Here is a 24,939-nt window from a genome sequence, read left to right on the forward strand (position 1 = left end):
ATTTCCTGAAAATTTAAAACTTTGCCAAAAATTCATCGCTTCTACGCACAAATAGCGAAACAGCAGCATAAAAGTTGGCCAACATTCGAACATAAAATAATACAAGCAGATCCAAGAGTACAAGGCAATATATTTTTTATTACACTTTTAAGTACTTCCACCGAAGATCACAACAACCAAGTGACGGGGAATGGGCCTGCCACAAAAAGCGATTAAGGCAAATGAGGGAAATGCGAATATTAAGGCGAATTGGGGTAGTAAAATCACAACGGAGAGCAACGGAGAGGAGTGCTGCAAGCTGCAATGACAATCGTCGTCTGCTGAGACGTGTTTAAACGTTTTATTGCCAAAGTTTTGCACCACACGCACGCCTTAATGGCTGATGTACAAAAATACTCTTGTGCTGTTGTTATTGCTGTTGTTATTTTGTGCGTTTGTGCTCTAAAGTGAGCTAATGAAGACATGCTGAGGAAATGAGCACTTGAAGCAAAAAAGAAAACAACAGAAAAAGCCAGACTGTTTCACTTAACAAAGAGCCATTAATTTCACTTTAAAGTCCATACAAATACGCTGTGTTGCAAAGTGAAATTATAAAGTCAAAATTTAATCACTACACAAATGATGAGACTGAAAAATATTTATTTTTGTGCAGATGCAATGATTGTTTGATTGTGTCCATGTGTGTGTGTGTGTGTGTGTGTGCATTTGCATTTATTTACACTCACGTTGGGCGTTCTAAATTTAGTAACAAATAAAGCGTTGAATTTATTTGCACTCTAAATGGACATAATTTATTGATGTGAATTGAGGTAGCACTAAGTAGCAAAAAATGCAAGCACACTTTGTGTGTTTGTAGTGAATTTATTTATCAACTCTAAAGCCCAAAAACAGCTACATAATAGGAACTTTGCAGTCGGTGCTTTGGCGTGAAAAATTGCATTTGCGGTTGCACCTTGCCTCACCACACCAACGCCACCACCATTCTCAGGGTACCCATTTGGCTGACTTATGCACTTGCCGCTTGTTAATGGTTGCCAAAAATATACATACATACACTCTACACCCATTGACATCCTTTTTAATGTCATCAAATTAATTGAATTAAATAAATTGCCTCATTATGGCAGCGCTTTGAGCCAACAATACAATACGCTCAATGGCAGCACTAAAATAAAGTTAACACTAACAGCAAAAAGCAGCAAAAATGTGGCGTGCAACATTTGCGTAAATATTTGCATGGCTAGTGGCAAAACGATTGCATTGCTGAAAATATTTATGTACATAAGCGCCGCATGTTAAATGGTCATTTACCGGCGTCAGCGCCTAAAAATCTGCTGTGCTCGGCTTTGCTTATTTAGTGTTGAAGGCTTTTAAGCCTTACATGCGCGACTGCTCGATCTGGATGTATTTTTGCATTTTCAGCATTTATTTAAATGCAATGCTGACATTTATAAATTGCGTGACTAAAGCTTATACAGTGGTGGCCATCGAAATGGGTGAATGTAAAATATTTATAGATTTTTTTTTTTTTTTATATTAGTATCAAGTGATACGGTCTCAAAAAAGATGCATATGTACAAAAGTATTTTATAAATAGATATATTTTTTAGGGTTGCCATCTATTAATGGGCAGAAAACTATTATAGTTTTTAAATGAACGTGGTTTGAGCAATATTTATTAAAAAAATATTTCTTTCAGAGTTGCCACATATTAAAAGTGTATCGTATCAAATATGTGATTTGAGTAAAACACAATACATTGGCATTCAGAGTCACCATGTATCGAAAGAACGATGTTTGAGAAAATGTGAACAAATTCGTTTAGGGTTGCCAACCACCAAAAAATTTAACCGTATCAAATACATGTGTGTTAAGTATTGAAAAGAATCTGTGGTGAGGATCATTTATAAAGAAGGTTGTCGTCTATATTAAAATTTATATATTGGAAATGTAATCAATATACTCGTTCATTTATGTATGTACATTAGGGTGGTCCAAAAAGTGAAGTCGGAATTTTAATGGGCTCGACCCAAGGATTTTTCTATATCTAAAAAATGTACCTATATTTTATACTTTGCGCTTTTATGAAAATTTTATTATTTTAGTGAGAATGTTGTTATGCCAAAACATAAAAATTACTTTTGCCAGAGAAACGATATTCAAAGGTCAGATGTCTTATAGGTTTGAGGAAGATTTAGCACAAAAGTATTCCTTAAGAGTTGCCGTTTATAAAAAAAAATATGAGAAAAATAAATAGTACTTAAACAAAGGTTATTCGATTTTTTTAATAGGGTTACCGCCCGCATATATATATTAACTAAAATATAGGAAAACTGGTGCCAGGAGAAACCGACGACAGAGGAAAAATATTTTGAGAGTAGCTAGTAATAATTATTTCATGTGTTATTTCAGGGTTGCCGCCCAAATTTTATAATTATTAGATATCTAATAAAATTAAACGTAAATATTTTAAGATGAGTAATTATTACAAAAAATGTGTAAGTAAACGCCTTTATTTCAAGCATTTAAAAAATGGGGTTGCCAGCTTTATTCGAAAATATAAGAATTTAATAAAACAAATAAAAGAAACTTAGTGATCAAAAAAGTTTCGGTAAAATTTCGTCGACAAAAATTGGTTGGTGCATGGTTGCCATCTGTATAAAAAGGTATTAAAATTATTAAAATGCTAAGACGCTAAGCTGAGTGGTCACAGCTGCATGCTACCACTCCGTAAGGCCTGGGTTCGATCCGCAGTCCGGGCTACATCTAAATTAAAAAAAAAAAAGTTTTTCTTACACCGCTCGCCTCTCGGCAGGTAATTGCAAACTTTCGAGTGTATTTCTGCCATGAAAAGGCTTCTCATAAAAACCATTTGCCTTTCAGAGGCGGCGTAAACCTGTAGGTCACTCTAGTTGTGTATGTAGCAACATCAAGGCATAGAGAAAGTCATAGACAAAGAAAAGATAAAACTGAAGAATGAGATATGTTATGGTTTGTTATGTTAAATTTTGTTATGTTGCATTATGTTGTGGTATATTATGTTATATTATGGTTTGTTGTGTTATGCTGTTATGTTATATTATGTTATGATATGATATGTTACGGTTTGTTACGTTACATCATTTAGTGCTATGTTATGTTATGTAATGCATTGTTGTGTTATATTATGTTACGTTACAATATGTTATGTTATGTTGTGTTATGTTATTTTATGTTATGTTAAGTTATTTTATGTTATGTTGTTCAAAGCAAATCACCTCAACTCATTTCGGATCACCTCACATCACTGAAATCACCTTAACTTATCAAATCTCACCTCAACTGAACTCACTTTAACCCACCTCAACTCAACTCAATTTTAGTGGTTAAATTTGAACCACTGGGCCAATACTAATAAATAAAAATCTGCTAAAAAATATTATAATTATTACTCTTTATAATAATAAAAAGATACGAATTAGTCATTTTTGGTATCAAATCATAATTGTTTAAAGCTTTAAACTAGAATAACTTTTGAATAGGGTTGCCATCAATTAAAATAAATAATAAATTGAACTAGTACATTCTCAAGTATATGAAGAAAGTTTTAATTCGGGCATTCTTGGGTATAGGGATGCCACCTACCAATTTATTTATGAAAACGTGGTAAGAAAATTTTTTAAACAAATGCAATTAGCAAAGAAAAATTAAATAAAATCCTTATGCTCGGAACTACCTATGTGGGCATTAATTAAGACGCTTTTATGCAGAAAACGCAATATAGGCACTTTTTTTAATAGCGATGCCAGGTTTTAGAAAGAAAAATTATATTAAGTGAACTCTTAGTTATGAAATTTACATTAAAACACATCCAGGTAAAAATATGCAGAAAAGTAATGTCACCTTACCTATAATTCCTGTGGACAGTTGCGGTAGCGATAGCCGGGTATTAGTCAAAAGATTTGTAAAGCGAAAAATATATTTATAAAGGAACTAATGGAACTTTATTCTTAGGGAATGGCAATCTGAGCTGTACAGTCAATGAAAGGACTAAACCATAATTGCGGCGTTATTGCGTTTTTTTTTTTTGTATTTTCATTCTGCACCGCAAATAAAATGCTGAAGATTAGAGCTATCTAGATTTTACTAAGAATATACAAGGATAATAATATCAATTTTCTAAAATTCACTGCATCTTATAATCACTTTTTATATCATTTTAATTTTTTCCCAAAATTCTATTATTTCACAAAGTCCAGACCATTCTTATTTCTATGGCAGCAACTGTAGAGGCACCAATATGCCAGCACATCACGGTAGTACATATACATACATATGTATGTATGTATGTATCTTCACTCATTGCTACACCCTTCACATGCCGTTCATGTTCGCATTTTAACGCAATTTTAATAGTCTTCCTTCCGGATTTTCGCCCACGAACAAGCAATTTCAACACAGCTGTCGATATGGTGGACGGGTGCTATGTATTGCCGACAGCAAGGATTATAAAGACTGGCCACAAAGCGGATTTTATGCACGAGAAATTGCAAAAATATATTTACTTACATACATATACATATATACACTTAAAATATGTATGCATAAATACAATTTTAATAAATGTATATATGTATGTGTGACATGGTGCTCCTACCGCTACCTATAGAGTTGAAAACAAATTAAATTTGCATTTAACTGCATTAAAAAGGCACAAATTCAAATAATGCAATGACTTTTGTGACTAGTACGTTTCTCACTGCATTGGCGTATACATAAATACTTTTTTTTTTGTCTAGCTTCATGTGTATTTTATGGATAAAAGAGTGCGCTATTTGGCAAATAAATTGTGTTCTATTTGTGTGTGTGTGTGTGTGGTCTTTAGTTTTTAACTATTTTATCGATGCAGTCTGTTTGGAAACCACTGGCATGTGCAATAAAACGAGCATCAAGTGAATAGTAAATCGGCAAATGGCATAAATTAAAAGTGGATTCGCACATTAAAAGTACAATTTCAGTTTGTAACCTATTATTATGTAAATAATTAAGTAGCTCTTTCGCTAACACAACTTTATAAGAATTGAGCTCTGCTTCAAAATATTTAGCACTTCTATACATTTAATAAAATTTTATTAGGTCGATGTCTGTATATTATAGTTATTAAACGAAAAATTAATATTAGGTTCGTCGTTAGAGCAATAGAAGGCGAACCAAAAATTGTTTGAATTTTTGTCTGTCTGTCCGTCTGTATGTTTGTACGCGCATGACTCGAAAGCTAATACATTAAATTGAGTGCAATTTTCACCGAAACATTGCTAGAGGTCTAGACTAAAATATAGGAAGAAAAAAAAAATAGAGAGTTGCCACCTGTTTGAAAACTGCAGTTTAAGTAAATTGGTAAGATAAAGTGAATATTGCAATATGGCTGTCAAAAGAAAGCGGTTTAAGAGGGCTTACAGCCGAAAATATATTGTTGGGGGTTGCCACATGTTTGAAAATTTTAATTCAATTTAATTGATAAAATAAATTAAATACATCAATATGGGTATCAAACTAAAAAAGAAATTTTTTTGATGAGGGCTGCCACCTGTTTGAAGAATTGTGTTTAATTAAACTAATAAAATAAATGAAATATTACAATACGGGGGAGTGCAATGGGGTATAGGCGTTTTGCTGGTTATGCAGTTACAGTTGCATGGCTATACTCAATCCCGATTCTTGCGTCCTCGTTCGCGCACTCTGGGCAACGTGAGCAACCCATGTGCGAGATGCGGTAACCAATCCGAGTGGAGCCTTGGATCACGGCAGAAAGAGAGGGAGCTTCGGTGGGGCCACTCCGACTTATTCGGTTTAAGGGCTCACTGAAGTCTGCAGCGTCCGTTTACCAGTAGGTGCGGCTGCAAGCGGGCGTCTGCTTGGAGCAAGCGGCTCGCTATATAAACGTGTATTTGGTTGCGGAACCACCCGCGTCCCAGCAATGGGTTGTGCGCTGCGTAAAAACCACTTCCAGTGAAGAAGCAAGGCAAAGCCTCGGATGAGACCCCCCCCTTATGATGACGACCACGGCAAAGGTGTAAAGGACTACAATTTGAGGGCATGTACCTGGAATGTCCGGACCCTTAATGGGGAAGGTGCCTCTGTCCGGCTGGTTGATGTCCTCGTAAGGACAAAAGCTGACATCACCGCCATCCCAGAAATGCGTTGGACGGGGCAAGGCAAGCAATGTCTGGGGCCGTGCGACGTCTACTACAGCTGCCATGTAAGGGAGCGCAAATTCGGAAATGGATTTGTGGTGGGAGAGGAACACCGTCGCCGAGTACTGTCGTTCACCCCGGTGGACGAGCGTCTAGCCACAATTCGCATCAAACCGAGATTCTTCAACATCTCGCTCATCTGCACCCATGCCCCGACGGAAGAGAAGGATGAGGCATCTAAGGATCTCTTCTACGAGCGCTTGAAGCGCACGTACGAGCGCTGCCCCCGTCATGATATCAAAATCGTGCTTGGAGACTTCAATGCCAGGGTGGGCAAGTAAGGGATCTTTGGAATCACCGTCGGAAAATTCAGCCTCCACGATGAAACGTCCGACAATGGATTGAGGCTGATCTACTTCGCCGGGGCCCGAAACATGGTAGTATGCAGTACTAGGTTCAAGCATAAAAAGATCCATCAGGCTACGTGGCTGTCTCCGGATCAAAAAACGAGAAACCAAATCGATCATGTTGTGATAGACGGAAGGCATGCTTGCACTGTTTTAGACGTACGCATACTCCGAGGCCCAAACATCGACTCGGACCACCATCTTGTTGCAGCCAAGATACGCACCCGCGTCTGTGCAGCAAAAAATGTGCGCCCAAATATGCAAGGAAAGCTTAACGTCGAAAAGCTGCAATCACAGCAGACAGCCAGAGCTTTCGCTACTCGACTCTCACACCTGCACTCAGAGAGCACTCTTCAATAAACAGACATATGCGAGCAGTGGAACCACATTTACCGCTCATTAAGTACCGCCGCCGAAGAAGTTAACGGATTTCAGCGAGCCCGAAAGAACAACTGGTACGATGGGGATTGTCAGGAAGCTGCAGAGAAAAAAGATACCGCGTAAAGGGCCACGCTGCGATCGGGCGCAACGCGCGCTATATGGGACCGCTATAGGGATCTGAAGAGGGAGGGCCGAAATACGTGAGTCCAGAGCGTACTTAAATTATGGAGGGAAGACTTTTCCGCCCTACTTAATGGTAGCAGCACGGAAAATTGTGGAGAAGAAGAACCCGAGCCCGCAGTCGATGATGACGGAGTCGACGTTCCACCGCCTAATTATGACGAGGTACGTATAGCAATAACGCAGCTGAAAAACCACAAAGCCGCTGGAGCTGACACCCTGCCAGCTGAGCTATTCAAGTACGGTGGCGAGGAGTTGATAAGGTGCATGCATCAACTCTTGTGCAGAATATGGTCAGATGAACGCATGCCCGACGACTGGAATTTAAGTGTGCTCTGCCCAATCCACAAGAAAGGTGACCCCGCCATTCGCGCCAACTACCGTGGGATCAGCCTTCTAAGCATAGGTTACAAGATCTTATCGAGCGTATTGTGTGAAAGACTGAAACCCACCGTCAATGAACTGATTGGGCCTTATCAGTGTGGCTTTAGACCTGGCAAATCCACCATAGAATAGGTATTCACAATACGCCAAATCTTGGAAAAGACCCGCGAGAAAAGGATCGACACTCACCACCTATTTGTCGACTTTAAAGCCGCTTTTGACAGCTCTAAAAGGAGTTGCCTATACGCCGCTATGTCTGGATTTGGCATCCCCTCAAAACTCATACGGCTATGTAAAATGACGTTGAGCAATACCACCAGCTCCGTCAGAATTGGGAAAGACCTCTCCGAGCCGTTCGCCACAAAGCGGGGTTTCAGACAGGGCGACTCCCTTTCATGTGACTTCTTTAATCTGATGTTGGAGAAGATAATAAGAGCTACAGAACTGAACCGCTCAGGAACAACTTACTACAAGAGCATGCAATTGCTGGCTTATGCCGATGACATCGACATCATCGGTAACAAAAACCGCGAAGTCTGTTCTGCCTTTTCCACGTTGGATAGGGAAGCTAAGCGAATGGGTCTGGTGGTAAACCAGGACAAGACGAAGTATCTCCTGTCATCAAACACACAGTCAGCACATTCGCGCCTTGGCACCCATGTCACTGTTGACAGTTACAATTTCGAGAAAGTAGAGAATTTCGTTTACTTGGGAACCAGCATTAACACCGATAATAATGTCAGCATGGAAATCCAACGCAGAATCACTCTTGGCAACAAAAGCTACTTTGGACTGAGTAGGCAGTTCAGGAAGCGAAAACCGCGCTCTATAAGTTACTCATCCTGTCCGTGCTGGTATATGGCGCAGAAGCGTGGACAATGACAACATCCGATGAGGCGGCTCTTGGCGTGTTTGAGAGAAAGATTTTGCGAAGGAGTTACGGGCCTTTACGCGTTGGCGACGGCGAGTACCGCAGACGACGGAACGATGAGCTGTATGAGCTTTACAACGATATGGACATAGTGCAGCGAATTAAAATGCAGCGGCTCCGCTGGCTTGGTCATGCCGTTCGAATGGACACCGACGCTCCAGCTCTGAAAGTATTCAACTCGGAACCCGTTGGTGGTAGCAGAGGAAGAGGGAGGCCCCCACTGCGATGGAAAGATCAAGTGGAGAAGGACTTGGCTTCACTTGGCGTTTCCAATTGGCGTCAGATGGCACAGAGGAGAAACGACTGGCGTGCTTTGCTGAACTCGGCCAAAATTGCTTAGGCGGTTACCGCGCCAAAAAAGAAGAAGAGAAGAAGATTACAATACGGGTATAAAACCAGAAAAAAGTACCCCTTTTCTAGTTGTAAATACAGCTCATATTTTTTAAAGTAAATTTTTTTATAAGTTTAGCATACTTTTTTCGTCAATTTACTTGTTTACACTCACCAAGCCTAGTGTTTACGTTTTGCAAACTCTTTTTCATAATACTACTCAATTTGCAATAGTATTTATGTATTCCACTAAGTAAATATATATTAAATGTTCGAAGGAAAATTAAAGAGAGAAAAATCTTACAATCAAAAATAGTAAATAAATAAATAAAACCCTTGAACAGCTTTCATGTCAAAATTAATTACTTTAACGGTTATATTTTCAATAAAAATTATTTTAACGATGGGCTAATAACAATGGGGTAATACTAACTAGTGACGAATTTGCATACAAAAACTTGAAAAGTACTGGAAATATGTACGAATATTAAGTGCTGACATTTTGCGGGCGTCCGAGGCTTTTTGCTGGAAAGAATTCCCAGCTGCTGTAGATAAAATAAATCAATAAATGTAAACCTTAAATGGTCTTCGAGTGAACTAATATAATACGAGTAGGCACTGAATTTTTTTCATTTTTATTTTTTTTTATTTTCTTTAATCTGGAGTTTTAATTAGCCAGAATGGCATCTCTAGCAAGGCGAATCAAACCTCAAAAAAAATAAATAAATAAATAAATAAAAATAGGGAAGAACAAAAACACTGAAAGCTCAATTATGCTAGACTCAGACTTGACTTGACTTGAAAATTGTATATCTGGCAAATGAGCAGCACATGTATGTAACTAGTTACCCAAAAAAAAAAACAACGTCACTCAGAAACTTAGATTTTTGATTTCTAAGTTAAATTTCTAAGTGCAAAGAGAGACGTGAGAGAATCATGCTGCCACATAATTTGTTTTCAAATTTTTTTATTAAAATTCTTTTAAATATGCCACACATATATGATTTTTTGTATAAATGAAATTCATTTGGCAATTGAAAGAGGCCTTGCATAACCGGCTTTTTGCAAAGTCGATCAAAATCAAGGCATAGATGTCCCTTAAAACAGTTTACCATTAGGGACTCAGTAATGGCAATTTTTTAAAAAATTGTGCCTCAGTAAACGCAACTTTCTATAAATAATGTCTTATTGCGTTTAATTGTTGCCTTCAATTGGCTTTAGGAGTTGAGAGAGTCGACCGTCGACAAATATGTATCTCCAAAGAAAATACAAACGAACATTTTAAAATTTTTCCAAACAAATTAACCAAGACACTTATATCACTTTGATATACATATGTATGTACATATAAATGATTTTCAACTGAACAAAATTAATACTTTTGTTTTGTCTTACCGCGAACAATATTATTTTTCTTTTGTTGGCCGGTTGAATTCACTTTTAAGACTGAACTTTTTTGTGATTCGGTTATTGCAACTACCTCAATCAATGCAACTGCTATTTGAATTGATATCAATAAGTTAAATTATTAATTCCTTTTAACCCGTTGTATACATTGACTTTAACTTTGTAAAAAAATAGTTTAAAAGTAAAACCGTGTTAAAAAATGTTCGTATGACACCCATATGTATTGTGATGTCTTTACTTTTACATTTTACTTAATCTAATTATCTTAATTCAAGTTGAATTTAGTTTTTAAAATAGGTGGCAACTCTCCCCCATGTAGATTAGGAACAAGTTTGTTGAAGTAAACTATTTAACCTATGTTCCCACATTGAACTTAACTTCGTAAACAGCTGGCAACCCTCCAAAATATTTTCAAACAACAGCCTCTGCCATCTGACACCCATATATATATACGTACATAGAACTTTATTTATTAAATAGGTGGCAAACCTTCTACATGCAGTTTGGAAAAAAAAATCCATATTGTAGTAATTCATTTAACCTATTGTATACATTGAGTTTACCTTTGTAAACAGGTGGCAACCATTTTAAAAATAGTTTAAAACTAAAGCTAACAACTATACTGCGATTTAAATGATCTAGTTCTATTAATTCAAATAGAATTTAGTAGGCAAATCTCCTGCATGTAGTTTAGACAAAAATTTGTTTCACAGCCATTTTGATTTGTATCCATAAATTAGAGTAATTTATTTAAGATACCGCGTACATTGAATTTAACTTTTTAAACAGGTGGCAACCTTCCAAAATATTTTTAAACAACAACTTCTTTCGTCTGACACCCATATCGTGAGAAATATTTCAATTCTCTACTTGCCTTTATTTAATTTGAACTTGATTTTTAAACAGGTAGCAACGCTCCTCGCTTCTCATATTGTAATAGCTGATTTAACTTATTAAATAATTTGAAATAAATTTTGTATCAGATGGCAACCCGTTTCGAAATAATAGAACAAGTAAAGTAGAGGACTGATTTCCATAATGCGTGGAGAAAATTCATTAATGAAATCAGCCCTCTACTTTAAAGGAATCCTTTTGGTTTAATGAGCCCTTTTGGTTTTAGAGAATAATTAATTCTTGCTGTCTGCACCTTCATATCCAAAATCAGTTTTAGAGAATTTGCATAATGAAAATTACAGTCAGCGGAAAATGCAAGTACCTTTTGCTGAAAAGGGTATACAAAATTTAAAAATCCGTCTCAAATCTCACTCTGAGCGTTGCAAAAATGCATAAAACTAAAAGCACGAGGTACTTTTATGACCTTAAATCGCACTTAACTAAATAGATATTAGTCATCAATGCGAGATAATTTCAGTTTACACAAATCAAATTTGCAATTGAACAATTGTAGTTGAGTATAATTAAACACATACGAAATAAATAAATCGTATGAATATTCAATGAACTGATGTTAACTGTCTCAGCCGTCAATCGGAATCAAACTGGCGCTGTATGAGACATAGTATTAGCCAGAGGCGAGAAGATGCAATTGTTATTCTGCTAAATTGAATAAATAAAATTCTCTCGCATATTTTTAGTAGTAAGTACTAGATACTATTACTTCGTAGCACAAAACTTGTTATGGATATCACCTATAACTCTATATGTAACGTGTACGACAACACTGTTCTCCTTAACACTTGTTAACACATGTAGACGCCAGTTAAGCTCTAGTAGCTTCAACGGAATTCTAATTCCAACTCTTAACTGCTTCAAATTCCCTGGCGATATTTAATTAGCTAACTGCACTAATCGGGAGTAACAAAATAATTACACGCTGACAGGGGATTAATTTGCAATTGACGAGCGCAAAAATTGTTGTTGTGTATTTGCAAGTAGCACTAAAATGTTAATTTGTTGCGGTCATAATTTAACTTGGAATATTTTATAGCTAACTTATTATTTGGTTTGTTTGAATGTTTTTACGAGTAAGCAGTGGCGAAAGCTTTACTTTATGGAAGATGTTAAAATAATTATATGGATATGCTGGGAATTGAGAAAAGTGCGCTGTGACCAATTTAAAGTGTAAGCGTTGGGTAATTAATAAATAATTATGATAACTACGAATATGTAGGGTTGAGAGTAGGTGTTGAGAACTTTTTTGATCAGAGCATGAACTATATAAGCGGTCAGTTAAGGTCTATTCAAGCAGTACTATTCCAGCTTTCGCTAAAAACGGTTCTAAATTTCAAAACAAAAACTAGCACTTCAAAGAAAAATGGCTAAATACAGCGCAATGTTGGTCGTTTTGTGCACCCTGCTGGTTTTGCAGGTAATTTTTTAAAGTAAAAAAAAAAAAATCTAAAACAAAGTTAAATAAAATTAACCATTATTTTTTCTCAAAAATTAGAAAAATTTAATAAAAAAAAATTCACACATATAAAAAAAAAAAATTCTAATAGAATTCGAAGTGAAAAGTTAGATTTGCGGAGCATATTCATACTAGAATCTTAACATTTTACTGAATATTACAAATAAAAAAAATGTTGAAAGAGTTTTAAGTCAATAGATATATTATCCACTCTTTAAGATTTGCCTTATAAAATATTTACAGAATTTTTTCTCAAATACAAATATAAATACATTAAAATTATTTTTAAAAACATTTTCTAACAAATCTCGAATGGAAAAGTAAAAAAAAAAATTATTAAAACGAACTGAAAAAACTAAATTTAGATATTAAACAAAAATTCTAACAGAATTCGAATTGAAAAGTAAGATTTTCGGAAAATATTCATACCTAAAATTTTAAAATATTACTGAATATTAAAATTTTTTTTATATATTAAAAAAGTTTTAACGCGAAATATTTAAATTTTTTTAAATTTTGTTTAAAAAAATATCGACACACTTTTTGAAATAAACCCTATTCACCTTTGTTTCAAATATAAAAAAAAAAATCGAATTGAAAAAAATTAAAAATATTTTTGAAAAACGTTTTTTAACAGAACTGGAAGTGAAAAGTAAAATTTTCGGATTAATATTCATACCTGGAAACATTACAGAATATTTGAAATAAAAAAAAATATATATTGAAAAAATCAAAAAAGTCTTAAGTCGAAGAAATATCATCTAATTATTAAACTTTCCGTTAACAATTTTTTTCAAATACAAATATATTTACATACATATTTAAAAATTTACAACAGAAACAAGTTTTGGCTACTTTTTCTTGTTTAAAAAATGTCTATTATTTTTTATGCTTACTCTAAAAAAAACAAACATTTAAATCAAAGTTTTATAAAAATCTTAATTCTTTGATACAAATTTTTAAGATTTTTTTTTGGTATGTAGTTTTGTAAGACTTACCGTCGCTTTGTGGTAATATTTTTGTTAACGCATTTTCTTCCATACAAAGTCTGTTCGACAATTATTTCGTATGGAGAAAATTAGCAACAACTTCAAAAAAAAATTTCAAAAAATCAGCGGTAAGTTCTAGCTCCTAAACTTGCACACTGTCGCACTAAAATTGAATGGGCTACAAAACTGCTTATTCAGAGTATTTCTAAATAAGAAATCTAATTAAAAAGCTCAAAATTTGTATGCAACTTTGTCGAATTTTTCAAATTTTCAATAGTTTTAAATTTTGACTTACATGGTTTTTGTTATCTAACGAGCCTACACTTTCATAAAAAAGTAATAAACATAAAATAATCGAAAGAGAAATAGCCATAGAATGCTAAAATGTCTCTTGCCTATTTATATTTTCGCCACTAATATATAATTAATCTTCTAAAAGTAGGATTTTTTGCAAAATATTCATAACGAGGATTTTGACGAATTACATAATTTCACGTGAACATTAAAAGCAAGGCTCATAAAAAATTGAGTATTCCAACCCGCGATTTATTTACTGATTTAAAAATTTTATAAATTATCCTTTCATTGATGCATATAAATATGTATTTTTGAAACCCCCTTAAAATATCTCCACTTCTCTATTCCAGTTGGTTGCTGCCCAACATGATGAACACGCCAGTGATGCATTGCACGAACATGAGCACGAACATGAGCATGAACATGAGCACGAACATGAGCACGAACACCACAGTGGCGAAGCTGGACACCACCACAGTGGCGAAGCTGGACACCACAGTGGCGATACTTCAGAGGAATAGGATAGTTCGAAGAGAACCAGTTCATCTTCGGAAGAAAAGAAGGACGAAGCACATACTCCGGAATAATCAGTCTGTAATGCAGGATGATTTAAGTTGCAGTATGTTGTTGACCACTTTAGTAAACATAAATAAATGTAGCAAGCTCGAAAAAATAGTCCTATATTTTGGATTCTATTAAGTGAGATTTTCTTGAAGATCAAGTTAGAGATATACTATAATGAATTAAGATAAGTTCATTGGTGCAGCAAAAGTTTCGCGAGCTAACTATTTGTTTCAAAAGTGGCTAAAAAGGATCGGGTAGGAAAACACAGTAAGAGGACGCCTACCGACAATCATATCGCCTGAACGCAAACGCACAGAACTGATACTTATCGGCGGTCGGTGGGAGTTCAGACCGCAGTAGTGCTCCATGGTAATATGGTTCCCAAATTCGGTACTGACTTCACTATACCTCGACTGACGCCGCTCCTCCAAATTATTTCTTTACGGTACTGCAACCCAATGGCCTCGCTGGAACCTACTACAGTTACTTTTTTTCAACTTTGCACTCCACTAAAAACAAAAGCCCTCGCGCTCGCAGTAAGGATGTTGCCTAACTCAATGCTCGCTTGGTTTTACCCCAGCACGCAGTTGCGAGCCAGGCTGCAACCTACCCACCGGTAAGCAGACCGTTGGAGTGTCCGGGCCGATTGTTCTAGGCGCGCGCAAACAACACCATGGCTACACCCCTGTTACGGTCTTTTGCGTCATCTCATTCCTACTTTCTTTCTTTAGGTCGGCACCGCTTTGTGGCGGTGACCCTAACGGTGACTTTTCTCCTTTGCGCTGGCGCTCCACAGACAAATACCTGTTTCGTACAATTAAGTGACGGTAGACATCACTTCTATCGGTTGGAGTGGCAGGAAATATGTAAATAAAACGAAGGGGTAACAAAAGAATATTCCGTTGCGGCCAGTACGCGACAACCCCACCCCTCCTCCTTATAAGGAAAGCTCGCTTTCTTTTTCCAACCAACCTATCTATCCCTGTATGGACTTAACCCCTTTACATTCCATGTCCCTTTATCCCGACCTGCGTACGTCCATGGCAACGCATTCCTTTTCACTACGAAAAGTTCCTATGTATTTCGGCGCCAACTTCGCCGCAAAGAAATTTGCTGCATCTGACAATACCAAATTCTTCCTTCAAACTAGGTCTCCTGGCATTGCACGTTTCTCCTCCTAAGGTTATATTGCTTTGCTAACTTTCCACTGGCCTCTTCTAACCTGGACCTTACAAATTGCCTAATATCTTCGAGCTTCCTCGCTCGCTCCTGGCAATATTTCCTTTCCTGATCTCCCAATTAATCAATTATTCCCTGCTCCTTTCCAACGCCATCTTCCTACCAAAGTTGACAAAATATGGCATGGCTCCTGAAACCTCATCAGCTGGCTATGAATTATCAGGCTTAACTTGCTGACAAACTTTACAATTCCTCACACCTGCCAACGGATCATCATGGCATTTCTTCAAAACCTCCATTTCTTCTCCTCCTCTCACCCTAGAACCTTTTTCCAATCCGATGAATTTCCATAAATAGAGGGGAACTTCGGCCTAACGAACTTGTAAAGGCAGCCGCCTTCTACTCTTCACGCTGGGTATGACAAGGCTTCGTTTTCAACAGACCGAATCATTTTCCACAAGCAAAGGTCACTAGTAGAAACTTCAGAAACAATCGGTACACTTCTGGACAACATATCCGGAACCACATGTTCCTTGCCCTTCCGGTTGACGATCTCAATATCGTAATGCTGCCACATTAAAGCCCAACGCGCCAACCTACCGCATAGGTCCTTCAAATTATTAACCCAAACCAAGGAATAGCGCCCTCAACAGTAGCAATTTCTCTGCCACCCACAGGACCGCTGGTCACTCATTCTCTGTTGTCGACTAATTTTTCTCATTCTTATTCAGGAACCTGCTCTGGGTCAACACTGGTCCTATACCGAAATCAGACGCATCTGAGTGGATTGTTTACTTCATCTTTCTTAAAAAGTAACATGTCTTTATGATGATGTTATGTTTGTTAATAAAAAAAATAGGCAAACTGTAGCATTTTTAATTGAAAACACTTCGAGCTCCATGCTAGCAAGTAGGCCTTAGCGTTATTCTCTCCGTCTTTTAGCAGAAAGTTTTCTAAGCGTTACAGCAAAAAACACTTAAACCTGGCAGTACTGTTCCGTAATATAAATACTTACATAAAAATGAAATTAAATTAAAAAATAGTTTTCTTATTAAAACAATAAAATCTAAATAAAACAAAAAGCTCCGGATTTTTCAGTTATTATTGGACTTTTTTCAAAAAAGCTAGAAAAATAAAAAGTATCTGGGATTCTTGTTCTACGGCAATATTTTGCACGGTCTTTTATAACGTTGAAAGACGAATATCTTTTATTTTCGGCCCCCGATTTGAACTTATTTTTACAAAAAGAACAAATCGCTATAGATGGATTTTCTTTAGATTTCGAAAAATATTTCCAAACTGCAGATTTTTTTTTTTTTTTTTGTGGTATACACAGATGAAAACTAAGTGTTACTAAGACGTCCTCACGCATGTAAGAGTCACCAATACCCATCGTTGCACTCACTATTTAAGAATGCTTTCCCACTACTGGCAATTTACTTGTTGTTCTTACTCTACAACCGGTAGAAACGATAGTTTTAAAATATCGATAGTATTTTTTGTAAACACAAACGATCGATAGTCCCGTCGATGTTTTTCCACCTCTAGTATCGCATAGGTGATATACTGGGGTGGACCTTAATATTTGGCCTCTTGCGAGCACCCATTTCCTACATACATTCCGACTTACACTCGAGTTATAGCCCATTTCCAACAAACGCTTAACTGCTGTTAAGAGCTCAGACAAAATACAATAATTTTAACGAGATTTGATCGACAAGGTTTGTTTCTTTATTTGAGCTTTTTTTCCTTTCGTTTGCTTGTGCTTAGGTATGAGCAATTCCTCCCTTCGAGTTGTAATCTGCTTTTGTCCAATAGGCATAAACTGCAGTTCGGGCTTGGTGGAAATTAACTATTATACTTGCATAAGTAGCTTAAGTGAAATGAATGCAAAACTATAAATAATTTTTGATGTTTAATTCAAAAGGTATTGCAAATTGTAGTGGCCAATTTATTTACGAAATGCTGTAATTATGAACTATCTTACATATATAATTTGCTCTAAATTATCAGCGTCATTATACTCCTCAGAGATTTTCAAATAAGTCGAAATAAACGAATCTTAATGGCCCAAGTATGAAATCAATTCATTTCAAAATAATGCAATTCTTGTACATTTACTACACACAATACTCAATGATACCTATTAAAATCATAAGCTAAATATTTTCCGGCTCATTGAATCAGCGTACGTACTCTCTTTATTTTAGCTTCATTAAACCAATTAGCAGCTTATAAGAACGCTCATCTTATTATCGTCTAACTAATTAAGCCAATTCAATAATGAAAATATCACAGAACAAAAAAAGCAGCGCTAATCCGCTGAATGGGCCAATAACACAACACCACTTAAGGGGCAAGAATCATAAAGATACGCGCTGAATAGATTACCAATACTCCAATACCAATATAAACCCAGTTTGCACACAGCCAATTGACTTGTAAATTGAATAGTCGTTGCCTGTGCTGAATTGCAATTAAATTCCACTTTAGGTGCGTCAGAGCAAGCAAGCAAGCAAGCAAAGCAAAGCAAAGCAAAGTGCGCAGCTTAACTTTTGCAAATTATCAACTGATTTATGAGCGCTCATAATTAGTCCCTGCTGCAGCTTGTTAAAGTTTAACCATTTTCGTTTTTCCAGTGTTATTTTTTCGCACTTCTTTTCTAATTTGCTCTTATCTTGCATTAAGCTGATTTGATTATCTACGCAGGGGGATGCGCAAGGACACAGCAGTAGAGTGGATGCCGCCTGTAAGCGAAAAAGTAGAGGGAGTTTTTTTTTGTTTTTTTTTGCTTATGAAGTTTTGCTACGTCTTTCGCCGCTTCCTCATCCCATTTACTACATTTTTTCTACGCTGAACTTTGCTTGGGTGCCGCTGCTGCTGTGCGCTACACTCTGCTCAACCGTTTGGCTGAGCTGCAATGCAATTTTCATTAAATCTCTTTTCACTTTTCCATGCGTTTTTTCTAAGCTTTTTCCTGATTCTCATTTGCCGTATTAAATTATATATATGCACAACTACTCACACGCTTGTGTAGCTTTTTTGTTGCAACTCATTTTTTGCACTACTTCACATCCGCCCACAATGCCGCCAAGTGGCGCCATCGTTTTCGCTGTTTTACAGTATTGTGAATGTGTGTTTTTTTTTACTCACAATTCTCTAACATTTTTATGCATTTCTCTTTTGTTTGGCACTTCTCCTTGATTTTTTTCATTTGTTCTCATTTATTGTTTTTACATTGTATAAGTTTTACTCCAGTGCCATGTACGCCCCGCCATGACGTCCATCTTAACTAAAGTGCTAAATTACGGTGTTTGGGTGACCGTTTTTTTTTTTTGGTTTTTTTTTTTTGCTGGCATCTGCACATACTCTTGCATTCAGCTGTAACTTATGCATGTTGCCCTTTTGAAAATAATTCATTTTACTTTGCTGAAATCTGTTTTATTTCTCTTTTGTTGTTTTGATGTTTCCGTTGTAGTCTGGAGTTGTTTTGAATGTCCAACGTCGATATATCTTCACAAAGTTTTTATCACTTTGGGATTTTTTTTGTATACCCAACACAACTCGTTTCTATTGATTTATGATTTAAATAGCAAGTGGATAATAGGGAGCAACTTTTTCGGGCACTCTTGCCTTAAACAAATGAACTGGACTTACACCAACTAAACTAATCCAATTTGTCCTAATCTAACCAGGGGCTGGTTTCCCAATGTCTGATTAACACTAGCTGCACGCCAAACATCTTTATCGACTCCATAACCAATAACAGGGAGTCAATAACGTCGTTAATGATGTTTGTCAAGTTGTTGCTAGTGTTAACCAGACATTAAAATTTGTAGTTTTCATAATTCATTGGAGTAAAAATTGACGCGAACTCTTAACCACTTGCAACTGAATACCCAAAACTTAAAAAAAAAAATAATAATTTTGGTGAAAATTGTTCAATAACATTTTTGTAGGTCTCCAAAAAAAAAAATCACAAAAAGAAATTTTAAATGTTATAAAAAATTAAAATTTTTATGAAAATCTATCCTCATGTGTAAGGAAATAAGTGTTACATAACAAAAACTAGTTGAAAACGTGTGTAAGGTTCACAAAAAAAAAATTTAAATGTCATAAATAAATTTTCACCAGAATTATTTTATTTTCAGTTTTTAGAAATTAAAATTTTTATAAGCTTTCATTAAAAAATAAAATTTTTCTTTTTCAAATTGGTTGAAAAATGAAGGCTCTAATGAATTACGGAAATTAAATTCCAGTTTTGAACCACTGTGCGATGTAATGTCATGTTATAGTAAAATAATAAAGCATAATGACGTAACGTAACCTTGCAAACATAAAACGAAATCTGTAACCTTATATCCAAAATTCGTACAGCGTAGATGTTTGCTGTTAGAGACTCTAAAGGCAGTGCCACACGATTGGGCATTTGCGCAAAATTTGATGCAAATTGTATCTCAATTGTGGAAATACACAAATATTTTTCTTTATCCCAATCACGAAAAACAATTTGCTCAAATTTTTCAATAGAAATACGCTATATTGTACCAATCGTGTGACTACAAAAAAAGTTGTTGTACTTTTTATTTTTATTTTGTACCAATAGCCCAATATAAAAAATGTACAAATCTGCGCGACTATCCCAATCGTGCAACACTGCTGCTAATAAGTGTGCTGGGTATGAAATTAACATCCTCTTCTCAAAGAAGCTTAAGTTCTATTTTTTAAAAATTTTTGTTTCATCTTTTGTATCTACATCTCTTGCTGTATTCCATGCTGTGCCAAGCCAGCATGCGGCGATTTTACACAAATCTGTGTGATATTCTCGCAGTGGCTAGCTAAATTATCTATTTGTATTACATTGTCGTGTCGCTAAATGAATTGTTCGCAATTGAATTTTTAGCTTTGCGCACAGTTTGATTTACAAATCGAACGAGTTTTTAACTTTAGTTGTCCTACGGTGAATAATGCAAAGTTGATATGACTATTTAAAATTTTAAAAGAATGGGAGCAATTATGAGAACTTCGGATAAGAAAGGATGTGTTGAGAGAGCGTTAAACACACAAAAATTATAATACTTTAACGCCACTTAAAAAATTTCCGAATGGTTTTTATGAAAATTATTTTCATTGCACAATTACCACAATCAGCTCCAAGGCTATGAGCTTCAACGGCACTGGCATTGGCAGGCATTTCTGAAGTTTGGACCTTATCTGGAACACTCATCTTTCAACTTTTAGTAATTTTCAGACAGATTTATGCACCGTTTAGCGCTTTTGAACTTCCTGTGGCTCATTATAACTTTATTGTTTATTATTATCACTTTAAACAAAAAATATTTGTTTACTTAAAGGCATAATTTAAACCTTTGCTATTTAATTAATTTGATTTCAGATTTTTTCTTCTTCTTTTCTTAACTATTCCAGTTTTTTAATTTTATTTCGAAAAACATTTCTAGACAAAAACAAATTTTTCAAAAATTAGAAAAATATCAAAAAAAAATTTTAAAGAAAAAGATTTCTGAAAAACTGAAATACTGGTAAATGTCTAAAATTAAAAGTAAAAAAAGCAAGGCTAAATGCCGCACTTTTTTGTACAATTTTCAATTTCCAAAAGTAAAAATTGCTAACGATGCTTGTGATGATTATTGGTTTTTGTTTTTTTTTTCGTTTTTAAAATTGTCAGCTTTTTTAAATGCTTTACATTTATTTAAATACATAAGTTTATTTAGCCCTAAATATTCCTATGCCGCTTGTTTTTTTTAGTTTTGTCGTTTGTATCAGGTTTTCAAAGCATGTCTTTTCGAAAATATTTCACCTTAAAACTTTAAAAAAAAAAAGTTTAATCCGAATCTTAAAAAATTTCAAATATTCCGTAATGTTTTCTGAACATTTTTTTTATTAATTTTTTCGTCTTTTTTAGCTTGTAATTTTCTAAAAAGAACTAATTGAATTTTGCTACTTTTAGATTTTTCTCTTTAATTCCAAAAGCACGAAAAAAGCAATTTTTCTTGAAATTAAACAAAAAAACATTTTTTTTAATAAGCTTTTTTTTTTTGAAATAGTGATTGAATTTTTTAAACATTTCAGCTGTTTCTTGTTTTTTGTTTTACTTGAAGATTTTTTTTTTTTCTAATTATATGACCTTCCAGTTTTTTTAATTTTGTTTTCTCAAACACGTTTTTGAAGAAAAACTAATTTCTAAAAGATTAAAGAAATTCAGATCTTCTGTAATTTTTGATGATTTTTGGATTTGCTTTTTTTTAGTTTTTAAATCTTTTTAGCTTTTTTTAACTTTTTCCTTCTTATACTAAAAAGTGAAATAATATAAATTTATATTTTTTTTTGCTTTTAGTTTTTGTTATTTATTTCAGTTAAAAAAAATCTTAACGTTTTTTAGAAATTTTTTTTTTTTTAAATTGGTGAATTTGAAATATTCTGTATTTTTTAATTTTTCAATGTACTGCTTTTTTAAAATATTTACTTTATTTGTTATATTTTAATATATTTTTTTTAACTTTTTAATTTTTTAAGAAAAAATAATTTTTCACAGATTTCAAAATTTTAAATATTCTTTAAATATGGATGATTTTTGGTTTTTTAATCTTTTTATCTCTGGTTTATTTAGTTGTTAATATTTTTAATTTCAGAAAAAAGTTGTTGTTTACCTAACAAACAGCAATTTATGTTAACAGTTTTTTCAGTTTTTAATTTTTGTAGTTTATTTCAGTTTTAGAAAAAGAATTCTTAAATTTAAAAAAAAATTTCAAATATTGAAACATTTAAAATCTTTTTTTTTTTTAAATATTGTTATTATTTTTTCCGTTCTTTTTTCATTTTTTAGTATATTCAAACCTACAACTTCATTTTGTATCTTTCTTTTTAATTTTAGACGTTTTGTTGCTATTTTTATTAATTTTTAGTTGACAAAAAATTGTAAACCATTTTTCTTAAAATTGTTAGAAAAAAAGGAAATATTTAAATTTTTATCCGACTTCACAAAAAAGAGGATATCGGTATATTTTTTTTTTGTAGGTATGTTACCGCATAACTTTGAACCACACTAGCCGATTTCAATAATTCTTTTTTTTTTAAAGCAAAGGTGTTACTTCACAGGTGGTACCAAACTAATTTGGTTTAAACCCGATTATTGCATAATGAAGAAATTAACGACAATCTAAAATTTGTATATGAGAGTTGAAGTCGGTTTTGTTTTTTGCTTAAAAATTACTTGTTTTAATTTCTCTTTTTTACGTATTTCAGTTTTTTACTTATTTTTTATTTTTTATTACAAAAAAAAATGTTAAATGGACCATTCAAGCCGTAATTTTTAAACACAGTCCGTTTACGTAAATCAGCTCAGTTCTGTGTATTTATCTTCAAAACTCGAATTTTATTTGTGACCAAGGGCCTCTAATGACTTTTCAATTCGTTCGTAAATTTTTTTGCTGACAACTTTATTATGAAGAGCTAAAGTTGAAAACAATAACTGGCTAAAACAATGTCAGAGCCAATTATTTTGGCACACATTAGTCAGCATTATTTTGCAGGGATTTTTTTTTTTTTTTACCTCATAAATTAATAAACTGGCCAACTTTTGGATGTATTTATGAAAAATAATTGCTCCCTGTGACCAACCAATGTGTGTGCACGAATAATTTTGGAGTCGCATTGAAACCGCTGAGATTAAAGTTCATAACTATGTACGTATATACAGGTAATATTTATGTGTGTATATATGTAACTACGTATGTAAACTTGCACGCTTCTATAAATCTGCATTTAGTAACTTCTAAATTATAAAACTTTTTCGATTACGCGCGAATTTCACACAAATGGCAAATATTTGAATAACAACTGTCAAAAATGCTTGACGCCAACAGCAATAGATGGCTATAACTTGACATATAATAGCAACAACAACAACAACAACAACAACAACCAAACTACAAATGCGAAAACAACATTTTGAAGAGTATATGGAAATGGAAATGGAGATGAAGATGCCAAGTGTGCAATTGCAACAGACAGCAATGGACAGACAACAAAGTGAAAATAGAAATGTGAATGTATGCCCGTTTGTGCATTTGTGTGCAGTGAAAGCCAGCGGAAATGACAGTATTTACACAAGTTCCGGTTTTGGGAGAAGTTGACACATCAGCCACTAGCTGCGGTAGCTGCGATTACATAAACGTGTGTGTGTGTGTGTGTGCGTACCACATGCATATTTGGAGAAATGATAGTGGAAAAAAGTTTTGGTAAAAAAAAATCTCTGTGACAAATAGTGGCATATGTTGAGCATAAATGGCCACACACACACACACACACACACACACACACACAAAACCAACCATGCGTGTGTACGCAAGCCATTTGCGTCGCCAGCAAAATGTCTCGTTCATATTTTTGTTTAGTTTTTCCATTTTTTTTTTGCGCCCTATTTTAGGTTGTTTTCGCTATGCGTCGCAACATAAATCTGTACAAAAGTCCGCTGTGTCTGATTTTTATTTTGTTCATCTTCCTCTCGCTCCTTTCCACTTTTAACAATATGCAAATGTGTACGCAGTTGGACTGCAAAACGTTGCAGGCATCAAGAAGGGCATAGCGCAACAGTTTGACATATGTTCTACGTACAACAGTAACAACAATAGTTACAACACTACCAACAGCGAATAGCAACAAAAACATTTAACAGTTGTTTTTTTTATTTTTGCTTGTTTTTTTTTTGTGTTTTGCTATCCCACAACTGACAAAGCACTGCAACGTGCTTGACAAACAAACTATGCAAAATGGCAGTGGACATAACACAAACAACCGAGCGGCAAAATTTATCAAAACAGCGAAAAAAAGTAGCTTTGTAGCATAAAAGATGTGGAAAATGTGCGGAATTATTCGGGTGGTAAGGGGCCGAGTTGCAGGCGAGACAGGGTTTTCTCTGGTCACGGTGTTCGATTTTTGTAGCTATCCAATAATAAAAATTTTATTTTTTTTTCGATCTGGTATGTGCATCTAAAACGAATACGATTGCGTGCATGAATGCGTATTCGAATACAATTACGAATACGAGTACGAAAGCAAAAGCAAACCAATGCGAATACGAACGAGAAAACGAATACGGATTCGAAAGAGAATGCGAATATAAATACATAATATGTATGTACGTTCGATACAGAGGCTGGTATGGTATACAGTGACTCAAACAACTGACCACGTGTTGCTTTTTCTTAAATATTCGTAATGCTGTTCGAACTAATTTTTTTATTTTTATTTTTTGTTATGTTTCTATTTAATCAAAACCATATCAATTAAAACGTTCAAAATTTAGGAAGATTCAAAAAAAATTTCATCA

At 34.6% G+C, this 24,939-nt stretch overlaps 2 protein-coding genes across 2 annotated transcripts in view; one reads left to right on the forward strand and one right to left on the reverse strand.

Moving 5' to 3' along the window:
- The window catches only part of LOC118736419 (lachesin), a 144,533-nt gene that overhangs the window by 54,654 nt on the left and 64,940 nt on the right, over positions 1–24,939 (reverse strand). The window lies entirely within an intron of this gene.
- LOC118735802 (nickel/cobalt efflux system RcnA-like) lies at positions 12,384–14,522 on the forward strand. The gene is made up of 2 exons (XM_036465768.1): positions 12,384–12,522; positions 14,198–14,522. Exons 1-2 carry the CDS (start codon positions 12,469–12,471, stop codon positions 14,366–14,368), a joined length of 225 nt encoding a protein of 74 aa, XP_036321661.1. The 5' UTR covers positions 12,384–12,468; the 3' UTR covers positions 14,369–14,522.

Source organism: Rhagoletis pomonella, unplaced genomic scaffold (assembly GCF_013731165.1).
Source record: "Rhagoletis pomonella isolate Grant_MI unplaced genomic scaffold, Rhpom_1.0 Rhpom_scaffold_00003, whole genome shotgun sequence".
NCBI classification, from domain to species: Eukaryota; Metazoa; Arthropoda; class Insecta; order Diptera; family Tephritidae; genus Rhagoletis; species Rhagoletis pomonella.

Excerpts from the sequence above, each read along its gene's own strand:
- LOC118735802 (XM_036465768.1), top strand. The coding sequence starts at position 12,469 with ATGGCTAAATACAGCGCAATGTTGGTCGTTTTGTGCACCCTGCTGGTT. Across the intron at positions 12,523-14,197 it reads GCACCCTGCTGGTTTTGCAG|TTGGTTGCTGCCCAACATGA; the intron begins GTAATTTTTTAA and ends TCTCTATTCCAG.